The sequence below is a fragment of the Achroia grisella genome, unplaced genomic scaffold (assembly GCF_030625045.1).
Source record: "Achroia grisella isolate CSIRO2021 unplaced genomic scaffold, CSIRO_AGI_Agris_v1 utg640, whole genome shotgun sequence".
NCBI lineage: Eukaryota > Metazoa > Arthropoda > Insecta > Lepidoptera > Pyralidae > Achroia > Achroia grisella.
In genome coordinates, this window is record NW_026712977.1 from 5,193,890 (window position 1) to 5,212,652 (window position 18,763).

An 18,763-nucleotide genomic window follows, 5' to 3' on the forward strand; every position below is an offset into this window, starting at 1 on the left:
CTAGTCTAGCAGTGGGTAGCAGTCTTTCATGTGGGTAATTATGCAGTTTACGTATGTCAAGTTCCTAAAAAAATTGCAAATATGGATTCGATTAAACTTGAGAATAATATTACTGATTTGAGTATCGTCAATCACAGGAAGAATGGAATATTTAATATATACATTATTAAATACTATTATTTAATCAATATAAGAAGCTTTAGATATAGATAGCGGTTTAGTTACGTCACTGGAAGAACTTTCATTGGTCATCCCAAAAATATTCAGTACAATCTGTAAATCAGTGAATTCTGATCTTATTCTCGATTGTTTACAGCTAACAAAAAACTGTTATCGAGATTTAGTTGCTTTTATTCAGAGATTTAGGTACTATAAAACGAACACTAATATCCTTTGTTATGATGCACTACTCTTACACCTTTAAATAAATGCAGCGACTTCATATTTTTTATATCATCGTCTATTATCACCTTGTGTATCTTCGGTTCATAGTTTTTTGTACCCCAAATGTCGATAACAGCTCTAATCTCTTGATTACTTTCTGCGTGTAGAACGATTAACACAGAGGAAAAGCCTACACCGCCTTTCTTAATTGAAGCACTGGCACCGCAGGATCTCATAGCCAAATTATCCACGTTAATATATTTAATCATATACCCTGGGAAATAATTTTCGTACACGTAAATTTGCCCTTCGGTGATTGATACTGGCCGGTTTTCCACTACTGCTGCGTCCATATGTTGAAGGTCATGACTCCAAACTCCTTCTTCTAAAGGAATTTTTGCTTTTTCACAGAAAATTCGAGCTTCACTGTAAGTTATTAGCAATAGAAAAATCGTGTGTTCCATTTCTGATGAGGAAATGCCTTACCTGTGCTAATTCACACCTGCAGCCATTGTTTTGGAACAATGTGTTGTGATTTTTTATATTTTTTTGCTATTGATAACGCCGACCCTTAAAGTTACGTGTACAGCTATCATAGACGTAAACATACTGCATATATGTAAGTTAATATTTAATATATATTCATTATATATGGGTATCTTATATTAATAGTAAAACGCGAAAGTTTGTAAGTATGGATGGATGAAAGGATGTTCGTTACTCTTTCACACAAACACTACTGACAGTAATATAGCTTATACATCAGAATAACATATATATGCTAGGCTGTAGTTAAAAAGATATTACGTAAATTGAGCTAAATGTAATGACAACTGTCAGTCAATAAAGAGTAGGGTGAAGGTCATTATTAGTAATGTGGTTTATAACCTCATTGTTATGCATGTACAAGGTTGACCTCCACGGGGTCGCCCCTAGAAACCATCGTGATAAATTTGCCAGATTGGGCTAACTGACCTGATTTCATGATCATCATATCACCCTCAACTGGTGTCTCAATAGCGTAATTCACCATTCCATTATCTTCAAAGAAAAAGTCTCATGTTTCCTTAAATGAATGTAAGTATTAAATTATTTTTTGTTTGGAAGGAAGGATTAAGTGATAGAATGATTCATAAATATATATAGATTGAGGTACATTATTTTCATTCTGTATCCCGCTTAGTGTTTATTGAACAATAGTAGCAAAGATCGGATACATTGTGACCGATTTCATAGTTTATCACTTTAAATAAAGATCAGGTTCTGATACATTTGCTCGATCTGATCGACTGAACATCTTCATCTCAGTCCGGAACTCCACTGCTGAACAAAGGCGTCTCCCAAAGATCTCCCTTACGCCCTTACTATTTGTAAATTATATGTACAAGGTTGATATAAGTAAAACACTATTATTATTTCAACGGCACAATTTATTGTAAATTTCATGGAATCTGGTCCCCTAAAAATTAAATTTACACTTTCATAAAACTTAACTACGAGTCTCGTGGTCGATTGATTTTGTCGAAAGATAAAATAGATTTACTTGTGTTATTCTGTAAAAGGAGGGTATTACTAAATTAACTCATAGCTTTTCATATCTTTGGTGTATATTTTACGTTTACAAAATTCATGAGACCGAAATATAAGTACCTACTAAATAGAAAAAAATACATTGACACATTACAGCATCCCCGAAATGAAAGATATAATAACACGACAATAAAAACACTTTTTATACATAATATCACTATATATTCATATAAAATATATCTAAACCAGTTCAACCGACGTATATAAGAGTAGAAATTAAGAATTTGGTCAATGTGCACTTAGTACACTAAAAATTCGAATGGTAATGAGTTCCGTAAGACATTACATTACAGAGATATTTTAATTACGTTGATATAAGTTTTGCTCTACGTAAAATACTCGCGTGGCAGCACACAGGGTACATAGAAACTATTATAAACTATCACACAAGATTAGTGTTGAGACGGTTAGTACTGAATTTATATTAATTACATTATTATTAAGTACGTACGTATCTATTAGTTAGAATGTATTGAACAATAAGAGTATTTGTCCAAAATAGGACAAATAAGTATAATATTAGAATAGAAGTACGAATCACTTGTTTACGATGCAATTAAACTTATTATTCAGTGTATGACTATCTGCGATTGACTTATAATTTTGGCAACAACAGACATTTTTATGGCCGCTATTTTTATTGTATCTAGAATCCAAAAGTCTAGGACATGTGCGAATATGCTCAGTGTAAACACTATATTAAAGTAAAAAGTAAATCGTTATATTAGTAACTACCACCTGGGTCTGAGATTCCAAGTAATATATATGTAAAAAATGAGAATTGTATTGAGAAATGTCTAGTACTCTAAATACATGTATTATCTACTGAAATATTGAGACATATTTAATTATATAATTGATGAGTGACATATATTGGCAATATTAAGGCTAAATACATTACGGTAGATGTATAATATGTAAAATTTACTCTAGTTAAGACACCGCGTTTCTAATTGTTTATTATATTTATCTCTTACAGAGTTACAGATTAAAATTTAGAAATTAAAACAGGTTTTATAACTCTGACATAAGACTTAATATATCATGTACATTAAGAGCCTTTTCTATGTTCTCAGTACATTAATAGATAATACATCCATACAGACGGAGATAAATTATTCGAGTTCATTTCAATTGAGGACAATATCGTTTATATCATTTTACCCTACATCAGATACGTTAATAGATTTGCATAGTTCCATCCAATTTATTCTTATTTGCCTATATTATATTGTTAAGTAACATACCAATAACCGATCAGAACACTAATAAATCTTATAAAGATTCGAGATGTATAATATATCTTATGCTAACAATATAGGGACGGATATGTACCCTACGGAACTCAAAAGGCACTTAATGTAAATACAATATATATCGAATATTAATTAATTAATGCAGGTCATTCGCAGTCCACCTTGCCACACATATTTCGCCAACCATTTTAATTCTAATTATTTGATAATATACGTAATGAACAGATAGTTTTGAATTCATCGAATAATTTCTGAGCGCACATTTACTAACACTTTATTGTTGTATTATTTAGTATTTTAATCATTATGTTTACCGTCAATAAGAGTGAAGATATGTGATAGCTCAGATTGCTACCATGCATGTTTTGGTAAATACGTATATAACGGTATATGTTAACGGCAACATGCGGAACCACTGCAAATATATAACAAATTATTTTTATAGTGTTTAAATTATGAGTTTAGTTCAGACAATGTACTTTGCTTCTATGTTTATACTCTCAAAAATTATTCGACCTAATCATAGAATATTTATTATTAAATGGAAAGTTATCGGTATATTTTGTAATCATATACAAATTATTATTACATTATCATATTGAACATATACAAGGAATGTTATAAATATTATTATAATTTATACTATTAATAAATGTTATTCAAAAATTCATTATAAATACAAAAAATTGTAAAAATTTAATACAGTTACATGATCAGTTTCATTAACATTCACCAAACAGTTATACATAAAAATAAATGTATATAATATTTGTATAAAAATATTTTTAGTTAACATTGATTTATATATTATTCTTTGCGTTTAAGGCATACTGGCAGGTTGTGAAACCATGATTATTATTTACGTTTAAAGCCAGAAAAGTCATTGTAAAAAATATTTTCAAATAAAATCCTATTGGTTTACAGGATGGTTGATGGAAACACATGTTTGGAACACGACATAACAGAACATATAGATTTTATCTCATCAATAACAAACACACACCCTGTCTTATGGAAAGTGGCCCTTTGACCTATGAACACAACCAAAGAGTTTATATACTTACATCAAAGTTATAGAATTAAAATAAAATTATTTCACATTGAGGTAAGTTGTAAAGACAGTCGGCTGAAAGTTTCCCCTACCGACCGTCCTTGTGTATGCTCTCTACAAAATATACTTCACTCTGAATAATATAATTATTTCTGGGTAACAGAAAATGTCAACTTATTATAGTTCAGCATTGGTCAACAAAAATGTTTTATACGTATATAATTAGTAAAAATCACGGGATCTTACCATGTTCTATATTTTTGAGTTCCCGATATTTCGGCAGTTTTTCAACCGCCATGATCACGAGTAAACACTGCCGAAATATCGGGAATTTTACCAATTATACGTATAAATAATGACCGCGTCAAATTTAAAACAGTATATAACAAATATGTGTTATTACTTTGTGTATGTATATAAGAAATTTTAAGTTTCTAGTTCTAAAAATAGCATGTTTCGCAATTTAGCTTTCTTTTTGGTTGTATTTTTGCCATCGGACCCACGTGTCAGACGATGGGGTATGTGTATATGAGACAAGTCATGGAAAATCGGAAGAATAAAGGACTATTATATACCCTTTTGTCATAAAATCTCATCATAATGAATATGTCATGTATGTATGTAAATAATTTATAGATTACGTACGAAAAGTTATTCCACTTTCAGTTCTTACTTATAAATTGGATTCTAATATTCGATCATTAATCATTATTTAATGTGTTTATTTGTATGAATTAGATTTCACATAATTATCAGTAATCCACCTATAACGACGGGCGTATGCCCGTGTTATAGGGGGTATAATAGGAGTATACGATATTGTTAATACACTGTATTTTAAATTTTTTCATTATTATTAGCATCTTATATAAATTGTTAAATATAATATACTGCATATAAAAACGATATGTTACCAACAGTATGAACAGTGTTAAGCTCGACAGTAAGTGAGTGACGGTGACGGTGGTAGACTGCGCGGTGACGCCTGTTACATGTGGATGGTGGCGGCTGTGTAGCGCGCCTCACCACGTCGCCAACTCCACTGTGATGGTCGGTACTGTGGACAAACCAGATTATATTCAAATTCAAAATATCTTTATTTATGTAGTCTATCTTTAATTATGTAGGTCCATTACAGACTCTTATGATAGGTCAAAGCAGTTGTAGCCGAACGTCAGTTCGGAATGATTTCGAAATGAGAAGAACTGATAAGAAACTCAGCTCGTATTCTTGTTCTCAGTATATAAATATCGATTAACTTGTCTGGGATGCTAGTACTATAAAATATTCACGCCTTCTGGAAAAGTACATAAGAAATTTTTTCGCTTCTTATATTATCATCATCATTTCAGCCCGTATCTATCTACTGTTGGCGCTATAGGCCTTTCACCACGTGCGATATTTTTCCTTTCGCATCCATCACTACCAGCCATCTTCTTGATGTCGTCGGTCCATGTTTCAAAAGGGCGCACGACACTTCATCGACCCATATAAGAAAAAAATGTTTGCTTCTTATATAATGAAAAATAATTATTACCCAATCCTTTTCCCATCTTTATTTGTAATACGCATGGTAGACATAGACACATACTACTTAGGCGCAAACTAACAGCTATCCGTTAGTGTATGCTGCTGCGCAAAGAAATAGCCAATCCCCTAGTTGTGCAACATACAGGATTTAATAATAATAAAAATAGATGTTTTTTATAATTTGAATGGCGACCAAGTTGAGAAGTCGCCAAATATCAAGCTGTAACCATCGCCTACATACATGAATATTACTACACAAGCTCGTTACCATGCGATATCGTCGATACCACTCATGCACTGCTATTGCAGAATACAAAAGACGCTATGCTGCTTATTCTGTAATTTTGTTGCCTAATTCGCACACCATAACCTTACAGAGCAAACTGCTTGGCTAAAATAGGTGAAACTGAGATTTTTTTAGAGACCACCTCTATAGTACAGGAACCCTTTGGTATAGTTACCCACTGCAGTATAGTAACCCAATAGTACAGTTACCCTACAGTAAGTGACTCTACTACTAGTACAGTACCTTAATAAGCAGTTGTCCGCTTCTTGTATGCGGGTTTCTAAATGCGTACACAGTCCACGCGGCAATGCTGCATACTATAGCAACAGTCACAAACGCGGCGACAACACCGCCCACTGGTGATATGCCCTCCTCAGGAACAGTGTGGCTCGAACTAACAGTGGCATCCACCGGCGCCTTGTTGATCGAGGTCCGAGTTTTGAATGGAGTGGCTTGGTCGTCAACTGTACATAAATACCGGGTGTTATATATTAACACCCGCAAAACATCGTTACTCACCCAGTCAAAATGTTTTCAAAATAATTTAAGAATCCATGAATAAAAACAAAAGTTCATTATAAATCCGTTAAGAACTAGGTGACAAACACTCGTAGACTCGTAGATAATTTAACATTTCAATAATATTTAAGTTTCTCTACTTCCTCAGAATGAACTCAGAAATAACTAGATATCTCATATGTAGTAGATGAATATGATTGTGCTAATAAGAGATCGATTCAAACAATGAATCCATCCTTTTATAACATGTAATTGCAATAATTTATATTATACAGTATATTTTATTGGAATTACATGTAATAAACAACAATAAAATAATAATATATATACTATATATGAGGTTATACAATTAAACAATAAAATACAACAACAATTACTTTTAAAAAATACATTATGTAACACTCAAAAAGGGCTTTTAGTTTGTTGTCAATTCACCATAACATAAGCCTTTATTAATGTATACAAAATATTTAACTTGGAACTTTTTATTAGATTTTAATTTTTTTTTTACTTTTGATTGGAATTTTTTATTACTTTTCGAACTACACTATATTATAAACAATAACAGTGTCCATAAATATTAAAAAAATCTAGGTAGCTAGTAATAACTAATTTAAAGTAAAAAAAACTCACACGCGTGAATGACCGCATCTGTGGAACCGGTGACGTAGGCTGTACTACCACCTAAGGGTCCAGGCGCAGGCGAAGCCGGGCACGCTGACACTTTGGTCACAGCCAATTTGTCACAATCTGTATACATTAAATTTAAATATAACATATATAATAATATACAGGTGTTAGATTTTATATATTAAAAAAATGAGAATACGCGACACATGACTGATAAACAATATAAAATAATAAAATAAATATTACTGTTAATGAGCATTCAAATATCTTTTACCAAAGGTAGACATGTTTTCTTTCTTTTCTTTAAAAAATAATCTGAGTAACCTCTAGGTAACTCAGACTAACATCATAATGATGATGATGATGAGACTGTAGACATATTTCCTTTCTTTCGTTCTTTAGAAAGTATTCTGCGTAACTATCTCTAGGTACCATAGACTAACATATTTCAGTCGCCGACGGTTAATATCGTTGTTTTTCAGTATGTTTGCTGTACTAATAGTATCTGTGTGAAACATATCACGGTACTTACGTCTCATGGTCCAATCCTGCTTATTTTTATCTGTGCCACTCGAGCATTTTTGTACTTGTGAACACCACGAACACTAAAAGACAATAGAGTAAAACCTTTTTACCATTTATTATTTTATTTTCTTTGTAATATAACTATAGTCATGATAAAAGTATTTTAAGATAATTTTTATTATATATATATTACCAGCGATTTAATATGTCAACATGGCTTAAGTTCAATATACAGTGTATTTATGCACCTGATTTTTTTTACTTTTTAGTATGGTATTTAGTTTACATTTTGCATTTTATTTTCTTTACACTGTCTCAGAGAGAGAGAGAGAGAGGAAAGAGAGATGAGAGGAGAGAGAGAGAGAGGGTAAAGAGAGTTAAAGTATGGTATGAAGCATATTTGCATTTTGAACTCTTATTTTTTGCTTTGCTTTTGAGGAAATGCTATGTATACTTTGAATCTTGAAAATGCTATATTGTACTAAAAAGAGGCAGAGAGAATGATTTTTTCATTACTTTATTTTGGCACAAAACAGTCAATACATTTAAATCAAAATTAACAATCGTCATCCTAATCAAATTTAACACATTGTTAATCTAAAAGACCAAACAGTGCAGATTGTTCTCTATACTTACATTAAATGCTGTGTTATGGTTGATGCAGTTCTGGCAGTTGTCGTATTGCATGCAAGTGGGCAAGGCTGTGAGTCTCAGAATAGTATTGTTGGTAATGAGGTAATTTTTGAAATTAGCTCGATGATACTCATAGATTGTCTTGCGGCGTACATCTGAAATTATTTAAATTTAGTATATTTCTTACTAACAAAGCGTTGTTATGTGTAAACAACAAAATACATAAGCAACATAAATTACTATATTAGGCATGAGTAGCACTCAATATCAATTAATTTCTAAAATATAAATCCTTACAATTGTTATACCTATTGGCATTTATAAAATGGCAACAATGGTTGTTGTATCAAAATATATTATTTTTATAAAAGTAATGACCTTTGTATGGTGCCATATTTCTTAGAACATACCTCATATTCAAAATATTTAGCCGTTTGACAGAAAAAATAGTTGGTATGTAGGTGAATACCGTAAAAATGTCTATATGTACGGTAACTAGAGAAATTTATGATTGTGTTATTTAATACAAAGACCTAAATCTTAAAAATATGTTGTGATAACTATGTAGAAAGCTTTAAAAGTAATCTAAAATAATATGATGCAAGAACACAAATCAGTAACGCAGGTACATCATTGCCCCGCTACAGCAGGTAACATTATTTCAAAACTGACATCTACACCTGTCCATTTAATCTGCGAGATTACAGATTATAGATATTCATTCTCAATTCCGCGTAACGTAGTCTTATACATAAAATTAATGGTTGGTAAATTACTTACAGAACATAATTTTATCTGTGATGTACGCGTCACTGATGCCTACTTTGACCGGGTGCATAGACTCGTCAATCTGTTGGACCGTCAATGGTATATCTTTGTAAGCGAACACAATATCACCATTTTTGTACAGCGTGGCTGCAAACGTAAACTTCAACTTGGCGTTCTCTTGTAATGAAACATTCTCCCAGAAGGCTGTAAATTTCTCACCTGTAAAGAGACTTTGTTTTAGTACAAATGTTATAATTATCGCCCATCATACTCATGCTGGACGGCCTCGTTGCTTTAGCACTACTCTGCTTTAGTGACCTTGACCAAATAAATAAAAATTATTTATTAATCTAACGCCAAAAAAGCAAAATAAAAACGTTTCAGCTTCGAAAATGACGATTCAAACTTTCATCCATTATTTTATTTTACCCCCTTAAGAGTATTTTTTTTCAAACTATGAATGCCATATTATTTATATTTAATCAACATCCTAAACAATAAGTTTTAATGTCCTAGCTTTGAAAATGACGATATATCCATAAAACCTTTCATCTCCCCTTTCAAACCTCTACAACCCAGGGTGTCTCCTTTAAGGTCTATAATACTCTGTATACCAAATTTCATTTAAATGGAATCAGTAGTTTTAAAGTGAAAGCATGACAGACAGAGATACTTTCGCATTTATAATATTAAGTAAGGTTCACTTACCATCATCGCTCATTTTGATGACGCTGTCATTTGTGAGCGTAGTGTCGAAGTTCGCCATCAGTGGCGCTATATACTGTGTAGCCGCGAGCCAGCTGTGCGCATGGTCTCCGGTATACATGAAGCCCCCAGTAGCCACCGTGATGTTATTGATTATTTGCCCGTAGAACGGGAACGGGAATTTCAAAACAACCGCCTGCAAGACGAATATACAAAAATTTAAATAATATTAATAATAATTTCCTTTTATAGTTGTCATTGTTTAGTGATTTTCACCCGTAAAGACAAATCTATCACCCCATTTAAGAGAGTATAATCACTCTAAATTCAGATACAGAATAATTATACAATAAAACAAAATATCAGGGCGGCTCTTTGCCCCCTCTGAGTTGTAAACCATTTTGTCTCGATTAATACCTTTTAATTTCATTATAAACAGTAATTGTAGCAGTTCCTTATTTGAGACAAATAAAGATGACTCATCTGCTTCCTCCTTACTCCATTTATTTGTGGTCGCCGTAAAATAAAATGCAGTGCATGGTAATAGTAGTTCAAGTACGGGATTTTCACTTAATGTTAGACTTAGACACCTACACAAATACACGATGTAAACAATCTGGCCTTTAAAAAATAGAAATTCACTCGAGTTGCTTGCTAGTTCTTCTCAATTGAATCTGTATACTGAACTGGACGGTAGGGAAAAATATGAATATAAACAATTTTATGTTCATAAGCGATTAAAATGTCCTACATGAATAAATGATTTTTGACTTTTTTGATTTGATGTATTGGTATCAAGAAGTTATGTAATGTAATGGCCTTACTGACCGTAGCCCTTCGGTGTGAATTGCTTAGAACTGCATGTTCGTCTGCCGGTGGTTTCGTTATGTTTTCCCAGTGCTCCTTGAAGAATGTCACGTTGCCAATGAACGAGCTGTTGTAGAAGTCGTGATTGTCCTGTCAAAAAATTACGGGATGTATTTATAGCGATAGTGACTATACTAGTGACTATCACCGTAAATTTAGTATTATTCTTAATACATACATACATTTGATACATTAATGCTATCTAAGAATATAGTTTTAAATCAGTTCAGTATATTTGAAGTTTACAAATAAGAGGTTTTCTTTTTTATTCTAAAATAACTAAATAAGTATGTATATTAGTAATGGTTTATTCATACTTAGATTCAGATGGTTAAGCGATACAAATTATAAAATTATGAGAAAATATTGATATTTCAACAGATAATTTTTGAAATATTTAATATTTTATATTTGGTTGTAATTAAGGCTGATGAAAAATCAATGCCAGTCCAATAAAAGGTTTATTATATTATATTTTTAAGCATATCTTATAAAATTAATAAATAATAAAACATCTAATAAATATTTATCACAATTTAAATCCAGGTTAAGACGAAAATTATAGTTTTGAGAAAATCACACTCTTTTTAATTGCGATTCTCTCAAAACAATATAGATGGCGTTAGTTATTAACAATGTCATTGCTTTTATAACGAATATAATTAAATTATTTTGTGATACTGATATATACTTACATAAGTCAAATTAGCCAGGTTGTGTTCAGACTTTATCATCTCTGGTGTCTCTTCCAATATCTCGGTAATGTTTAGATCTGCAACAAATGAATTAGAAGTCAATGGAGAACTTAAGACACATGTTGTATGGTTTGTATCTGGTAAGTATGTATAACAGTTATGAAACATACAGAGATATTACAGAATGTAAAAACTATACACATAATAATAGTAACAAACAATAAAAAAATATAGACCTCGCTAGTCAAGTTGTTTAGTACACTGGGTGGTTGCGGTTTCGTTCCCCACACAACATAAAAGACTTAAAGTATGTATAGCTGATCTAGTACACATAGAAGCTCTGCTTAGTTTGGAACTAGATGACACTATATACAATAAATTGACATGGGTTAGTTATTATTTATTGGGTTCGCCCAACTACAGCAATATTGTGTTAAGTTATGAATTGGTTACGTCACACCAACTAATTTTCCTTTATACTTCTGGCAACTAATTTCACATATTTCCACAGAGTATCTATTTTACTAATATCCTGTCATTGACGCTATGTACCTATGTACCTATAATGACGTCACGAACTTTTGGATACTACTCACTCTTTGGATCTAGACTTTCATTTCTCACAATATACATACAAATTCTTAGTGAATTCGACCACCAAAGTTTATTTCAACTTGTGGCAATATATTGACTATAATATGGTTGCTGTTTTTAACATGGTACTGACGTCTTAGGTCAATCTCTTAGATATTTGTATTGACTATGATTGTTTGAATTAGTCTGGGTGTTTTCTGTGTGCAATTTGTATGTATTTATATAAAATATAATTTTATGTATTTGTATCAATAGTCTATTAAAGATAACACAAGCTTTGTTTAGATTGGGACTAGATAGCGTTGAATGGTAGTAAGACCAGACCTTATTATAGTTGACATATCGGTGAATTTGATCTCTTAACATAACCTATTCAGAATCCAACAGCTCAGCCTAAATGGCAGACGAATGTTTAGTTCACTCCTATATTCATTTACATAAGTAATTGCTAATTAACCAAATTAGCCGTGTAACTTGAATTATATACGGACGATAATATTGTTTCTGCCATGACGTCGCTTTACTTAATACTTATTATAGTTTAAATTAGGTATCTTCTTCTCAACATGCCAATACATGCATATGCATGCATATACCCATTCCTAAGACCTCGCGCAATTGAGATACTCCCTATGAGGACATAAATACCACAATTGTATTGGCTCGGAATTATTATTATTTATTAATGTTAATCAAATCGATGCAATTTAAAAACCTGAGTAAACAAAGAAACCTATAGATAGAGTAATTATTGCCTACCGGAGGCGTGACATAAAAAGATATAGCAAAGAAGAATAATAAATTATTATTAGACGAATAATACTGTGGCATACTTTGTAAAAAGTTGTCTGCCTACCATCGGTTATAGGGTGAGAAAATACAGACAAATTACAAAATAAGAGGCATGATATCTCAGTTCTTATCAGTCACTGTTGTGCAGTCAGCTTATTTACCATTCTTACTACATAAAAAATGTCTGCTTCTTTTAATTATTTACATTTTCACCAATAGGTTAGGTAGGTAAATGAGCTTCTGAGTTAGCCTATATTTTTCTACCGAACAGCGTATATTGAATAATTATAGTGACAAATCACGGCATCTGTGGTCAAAAGGTTTAGTACAACGCTTTATTTCCGATGGTCGCGGGTTTGATTCTTCTCATGGTTTGAACATTTGTATTTATGAGTATGATGGTTTGTATAGGTCTGGAGGTTTTCTATGTATACATATTTAGAAAATGTGTCTATAAAATGTATCAGTTGAAACCATTACAAAAATTTTGCTTAGCTTGACACTAGACGGAGCGGTTGGAATGATCATGGGATATTATTATTATTATATAATATTTGAAGTTATAGGGACTGTCGTTCTAAAGACCGATCTAGAGAGATAGATCTTTGATATATTCTGTTCACATACAGTTTACATGCTACTGTAAAGAATTCTTGGTTAAATTATTTTCTACAATAATTAAATAAGAGTTTAGTTTTAGAATTATATAACATATTCTTTTGAGAAATAATTATTTCTTTGACTATTTTAACTGAACTGTATTACAGTAGAAGTCGAATATGCTGCGCTATCAAACGTACACAGAAGTAAAACAACAACTGTTTTAAATAAAAACAAATTACTGAATTCATATCACGTGGAACAAAATAAACTTTATTTCAACGTAACAATACTACATTTTACTTGCACGAAACCAAGTTTAAGCGTAACTAATTTAAAACTGATTCAAATTTCTATTTGTGGTGGTGAAAGTGCGGATTTCGTACCATGAATGAGAACTACTTAGGCGCCAAACATAAATGCCGTTTGTCACAGTGGAGTTATTAGATTTTTTTTAAGTAAACGTAATGGCTAGCAACGCCACGGCCCACCGTTAAGGTAAAGGACGGAATGTACCAAACATCACCTATATACATGAATATGAACATCATCACATTCATCATCTTCTCATATAACATGTCCCAATACACTATAATTTTACTACCATATATCTTGGTCTTCAAATTGGACTTCGTAACTAATCACCAGGATTGCTGTGAAAAAGAGATTAATAATAACAATCTGAGGACAATTCATACAGCGCCATCTATTCCCAAGTTAAGCTACCTAAAGCATGTATTATGAGTACAAGGTAACGGATAAATACATAGTTATTTTTCTTAAATACATATTATACACAGAAAACACTCAGGTCAATACAAATAATTATACTAATAAAATATTTGTGCGTACGTGCGAGGAATTGAACCCGCGACCATTGGAAGTAAAGCGATGTGCTAAACCGCTAGACCACTGAGGCCGTCAAACTAGCTATTCAGCGAGAAAGGTAGCCAACCATAAGATCAATTTATCAAACTCATTGACTAAAAAAAATACCCACTGTCATCGGGCATGATAGGTTCACTAACTGTAGTTGTCTTCTCCGTGCCGTTCATGTGACGGATGCCTGAACCATTGACTCCCAGCAGTGGGACCTGGGTCACCACAGCGCCAGCGACTGTTGGCTCTGTAAATGAACACAAACGGATGGTTAATATTACGTTTTTATATTAAGTACCAGATTATATGGTGAAATTTGTATCCACTAAAATATATTTTAGTATTATGAAAGTATCGCATGTTCACTAAACAATAAAAAAATATTCATATATGTGAATCCGTTTTTCAGTATTAGCGAGATTAAAACGAATAGGAATGTATGAAATATCTATGGTTATTCCATATGTATAATTTTATATATAAGTACAATAATATAAATGTGTATCTTCCAATACGATAAAATAGCGTAAAATAGATAAAATTCGATATAACTATTAGAAAACAATCAAAATCTTAATAATATTAAATAATAATAATAATAATAAATGCGAAATTCTTTCGAATTGAATCGATAAGAATATAGAAAAGAAATTTATTAGAAAAGCGAAAACTGCTTTCCGGGTACAATGTACTAAGAATCTTATTCGAATCGGACTCGGACAGGAATTTTTATAAGCGACATTCTGATATCAGGGTCGTGTTAATTAGTACAGTGTATCAATATGGTTCCTTCTTTTAGTTCGAGATTAAATCAAACTCAAATCGCGTTATCTCTAACTGGTTTTCAACACTATGCTACGACACTTATATTAGCTGCGATTTTATGTTTTTATGTACATATCGAGGACATTAACCCTATTACTCATGCTGGTTGTGTTCGATAACGTGCAATAGGAAATTTATTATTCATATACATTTATTGAAATAATATTTACTAAAATTAAAATAATGTGCAAGATAATAATGAATCATGGTCTTCTCTTATATTACACAACAATGGGAACAGCATTAGAAATCAGTAGGTACCTACTCCCTACCTAGTAGATAAGGAAAAATTCAAAATAAATATTCATAATAAAAAATAGGACATCAGTTTCAACTTTTGGGGAAGACCCGTACCATGTGGTGATATATTATATGATTATATTGGATTTTATAATAAGAAGACAATAAATTATTGTTTTCGTCCATACGTTTTCTCAGCTTCCTGCGCTATGCAAAGGTTTTCACTATGACTTCGAGAATTCTACCGAAAGGTATATAAAATTTATTATAACTTGATGATAGTAAGAAAATGAGTACAATTCGCTCAAACGTTATGTTTAATGTGTTTATATAAGTAGTGGAGGTTAACCACCATAAACAAAGAAAAGACGCTAATAAATAGAGTTTGCATTACACACGCACACACATTTAAAGCTATATCTACGACTTAATTAATACTATACATGTAGCATAAAGTATAAATAAATAAATATAACATACATTTTAAAATTCTATTACATATATGCTTTTGACTGTTATTAAGACGCTAACGCAACATGTAGATTAGAGTCAGTAGAAAAAAAGTATTTTGTTCAAAGTCTCTTTGGGTATCTCTAGCCTAGTTTTTGAGGCGTCAAAAAGTTTACTTTGTAATTTTTATTTTAAATAGAAAGAAATTGCAACGCATACAGGCATAACATATCAACATATGAGCGGCCCACACGACTTGATTTATTTTTTTTATTAAACCTAACAATAAATCAGTTATGGCAATTAATAATGCAATTGCTCATTATAAAATATGTATAATGGTGAAAAAGGAGATGCCTTTTTTACTGCAAATGTATTACATTGCATGGAAAATATTTATATAATTTTATAACGTGCTATTGTAAAACAAACAAATACATTGTAATAAAGCATTAGTAGTAGTATACATATGAAACTTCAAACAATAGATACAGAGAGAAGCAAAATATAGAGATGATTAAAAATTATAACATAACAATTACGGCAAACAATTTAAGTAAACCACATTTACTTAAAAAAATTTAGACGCAAAAGCTTAATGCGCTAGTTTCATTCTTTATTTACAGTATTGTACAAATTGTTTTCCGCACACTACAATTTAGTATATGATATAGATGAGAGTGCTCAGCTACTTAAGTTGGATTAAAAATAAAAGAATAACGTATTAAATCGCTATTTTAATATTGCAATTAAATTACATTATTCAAAATCTAGTGCTTTATAAATGTAAACATCTCGCTCTACTTTAGCTTAAAAACTTGCAAAATATAAGTGGAACACAATAGCCTGGCATCAGCAGTTGGAAAATCATTCGTACTAAGCAACCAAAAAAGAAGAGAACAGAGAAGCTAATATTTTTATAGTTCATCATTAGACATAGACTTAGGCTCCAAATCTGTCTTTTCTTACCAGCCCATCATTTCTTGTTTGTACAATGCACTCCGTACAAATACATTAAAGAACATAAAAATCGGTCATATAGAATGCAGACAATAACCAAAGCAAGGAAGGACTCCTATATTATGTAGTACTAATATAATAAATATATAGTTATGCTAATTAATCCTACGCAAAACTATAGACGCAAAGGCAAAGATTATATGTCGAGACATAGGCAAATTACAAAGCTGTTGTTCACATTTTAATTCTAATAAGAATGGGATATTTCATGCTTAGGACTGAATCGATCTTGGAAGTGTACACTTAATAAATGATGGAGCGGCTTCACTGCTTCAGTTATTGTTTCTAGAATATACTCAGTACATCAGCATGCGCAATGCATAGTAGATATTCAATTGAAATTTCGCGGTTTTTACACGCTTTATTTTTAGAACCCAACGCGACGCAGTATGTACATAGCTAAATTTGTCCAATCAATTATTTAGGTTAGCTACCACATGCAGTACTTACTACAAATGTTGACTAAATGTTCACAGTTAAAAAAACAAATAGTGCGATAGATAAAAATATGGTGTTATTAATTTCGAGTCTGCTTATATTGACTAAAAATAAAACGACTAGGATTGTTATCATACAATTTAACATAAAAAATATTATAATCATTTTATAGATTTTTGAATGCGATTGTATGTTAAATTTGTATGCGTTACGCAACGCTTTTGACATCACAAATTACAAGAATTATCAAATATTACATATTATTGATGATTCTTTAATAATAGCAACAGACAAGTTAAATCTGTAAATCGAATGGGCTGTTGAATAAATAAAAACACTATACAGTGTTTATTTCAATAAAATAGATTTTCTATTTCTTAAACGGTTGTATTTACCGGAAGTATATATGAGTTTCACAGCATAGTTAATCATTATATTTTAGTTTCAGTAAATTTTTAATTAGTAGATTGGTATTCAATTACTACATAAGTAGTTTTTATAGATGCGGTTTATTCAATTTAGAACTACAATTTGAACTCTAGTGGTATGTTGAAGACAAAACAATGATTGTTTCGAATTTTCGTCTCTTTGTTTGTGCGCCCAAATCTTAGAAACTTATTTATGTGTGGTTTTTAATGCATAGTGGTAAGCACCATTTCTAATTAAATATATGTTATATTCTATACAGTTTAAAAAAATGTTATTGAAGTTCGTAGACTCAGCTACTTTTCACCTTATTGTAATAATACATGTGCTATTTAATAAATTGTTTATGTCTTTATTGTGTGTTACAAATAAAGTACATTGTATGTATCTATTTGTCTACTTTAGAATATCTGTTGTTGATGTCCGCCATATGTGTGAGTTCGGTGGCCGACTAATTTGCATAGGACGAATTCAGTTAGGCAGAACGTCAATGACCTGTTTCTGTGTAACTTATTCGCATCTATGCATGTACGCCATACATTTCAATTGAACAAAGAATAAAGCTTTTATATATAGACTATTTGCGCTCGCGACTTCGCGAGCATTCAATTGATGATATTGAAAGGAAAAACAAAAGATGAAAATCTATACGACGCCATACATTATTTTATTCATATAATAGCTGTGCCTAGTGGTTTCAACCGCGTTACATTTAAATATAAATTTCAATATAAAATATAGCCTATGTGTTATTCTGATGCATAAGCTTTTTTACTGTAAAGTTTCATCAAGGTCCTTTCAGTAGTTTTTTTTGCGTGAAAGAGGTACAAACATACATACTTACAAACATTCGTATTAATAATATTTTATTAATATGTACATCTTACTAATATTATAAACGCGAAAATTTTTGGATGAAAGATGGATGGACGATCTACTGAATAATACATAGGCTATAAATATAATAAAAAAAATATATTTAGTTAATTGGTCGAACTATAATGATAAAAGTAAAGTATTATATAGTATTATTGGTATGTAATATATGTGAAAAATATTG

The 18,763-nt window shown here is 31.3% G+C and overlaps 2 protein-coding genes across 2 annotated transcripts in view; both read right to left on the reverse strand.

The window, feature by feature from the left end:
* Nucleotides 1–383: 383 nt before the first annotated feature.
* On the reverse strand, nt 384–848 carry LOC131849366 (uncharacterized). Its single transcript, XM_059199437.1, has one exon. The coding sequence runs from the start codon at nt 846–848 to the stop codon at nt 384–386; it is 465 nt and encodes a 154-aa protein (XP_059055420.1).
* Nucleotides 849–4,191: 3,343 nt separating this feature from the next.
* The window catches only part of LOC131849166 (plexin domain-containing protein 2), a 39,626-nt gene continuing 25,054 nt past the window's right edge, over nt 4,192–18,763 (reverse strand). Inside the window, exons 3-12 of the mRNA XM_059199167.1 lie at nt 14,426–14,551; nt 11,440–11,516; nt 10,706–10,834; nt 9,881–10,073; nt 9,185–9,391; nt 8,408–8,559; nt 7,779–7,851; nt 7,250–7,366; nt 6,341–6,561; nt 4,192–5,338 (exon numbers count right to left, since the gene is read on the reverse strand). Coding sequence (XP_059055150.1) covers nt 5,270–5,338; nt 6,341–6,561; nt 7,250–7,366; nt 7,779–7,851; nt 8,408–8,559; nt 9,185–9,391; nt 9,881–10,073; nt 10,706–10,834; nt 11,440–11,516; nt 14,426–14,551 — 1,364 coding nt within the window. The 3' untranslated portion in view covers nt 4,192–5,269. The remainder of the gene's footprint in view (nt 5,339–6,340; nt 6,562–7,249; nt 7,367–7,778; nt 7,852–8,407; nt 8,560–9,184; nt 9,392–9,880; nt 10,074–10,705; nt 10,835–11,439; nt 11,517–14,425; nt 14,552–18,763) is intronic.

Excerpts from the sequence above, each read along its gene's own strand:
- LOC131849366 (XM_059199437.1), bottom strand. The coding sequence starts at position 848 with ATGGAACACACGATTTTTCTATTGCTAATAACTTACAGTGAAGCTCGA.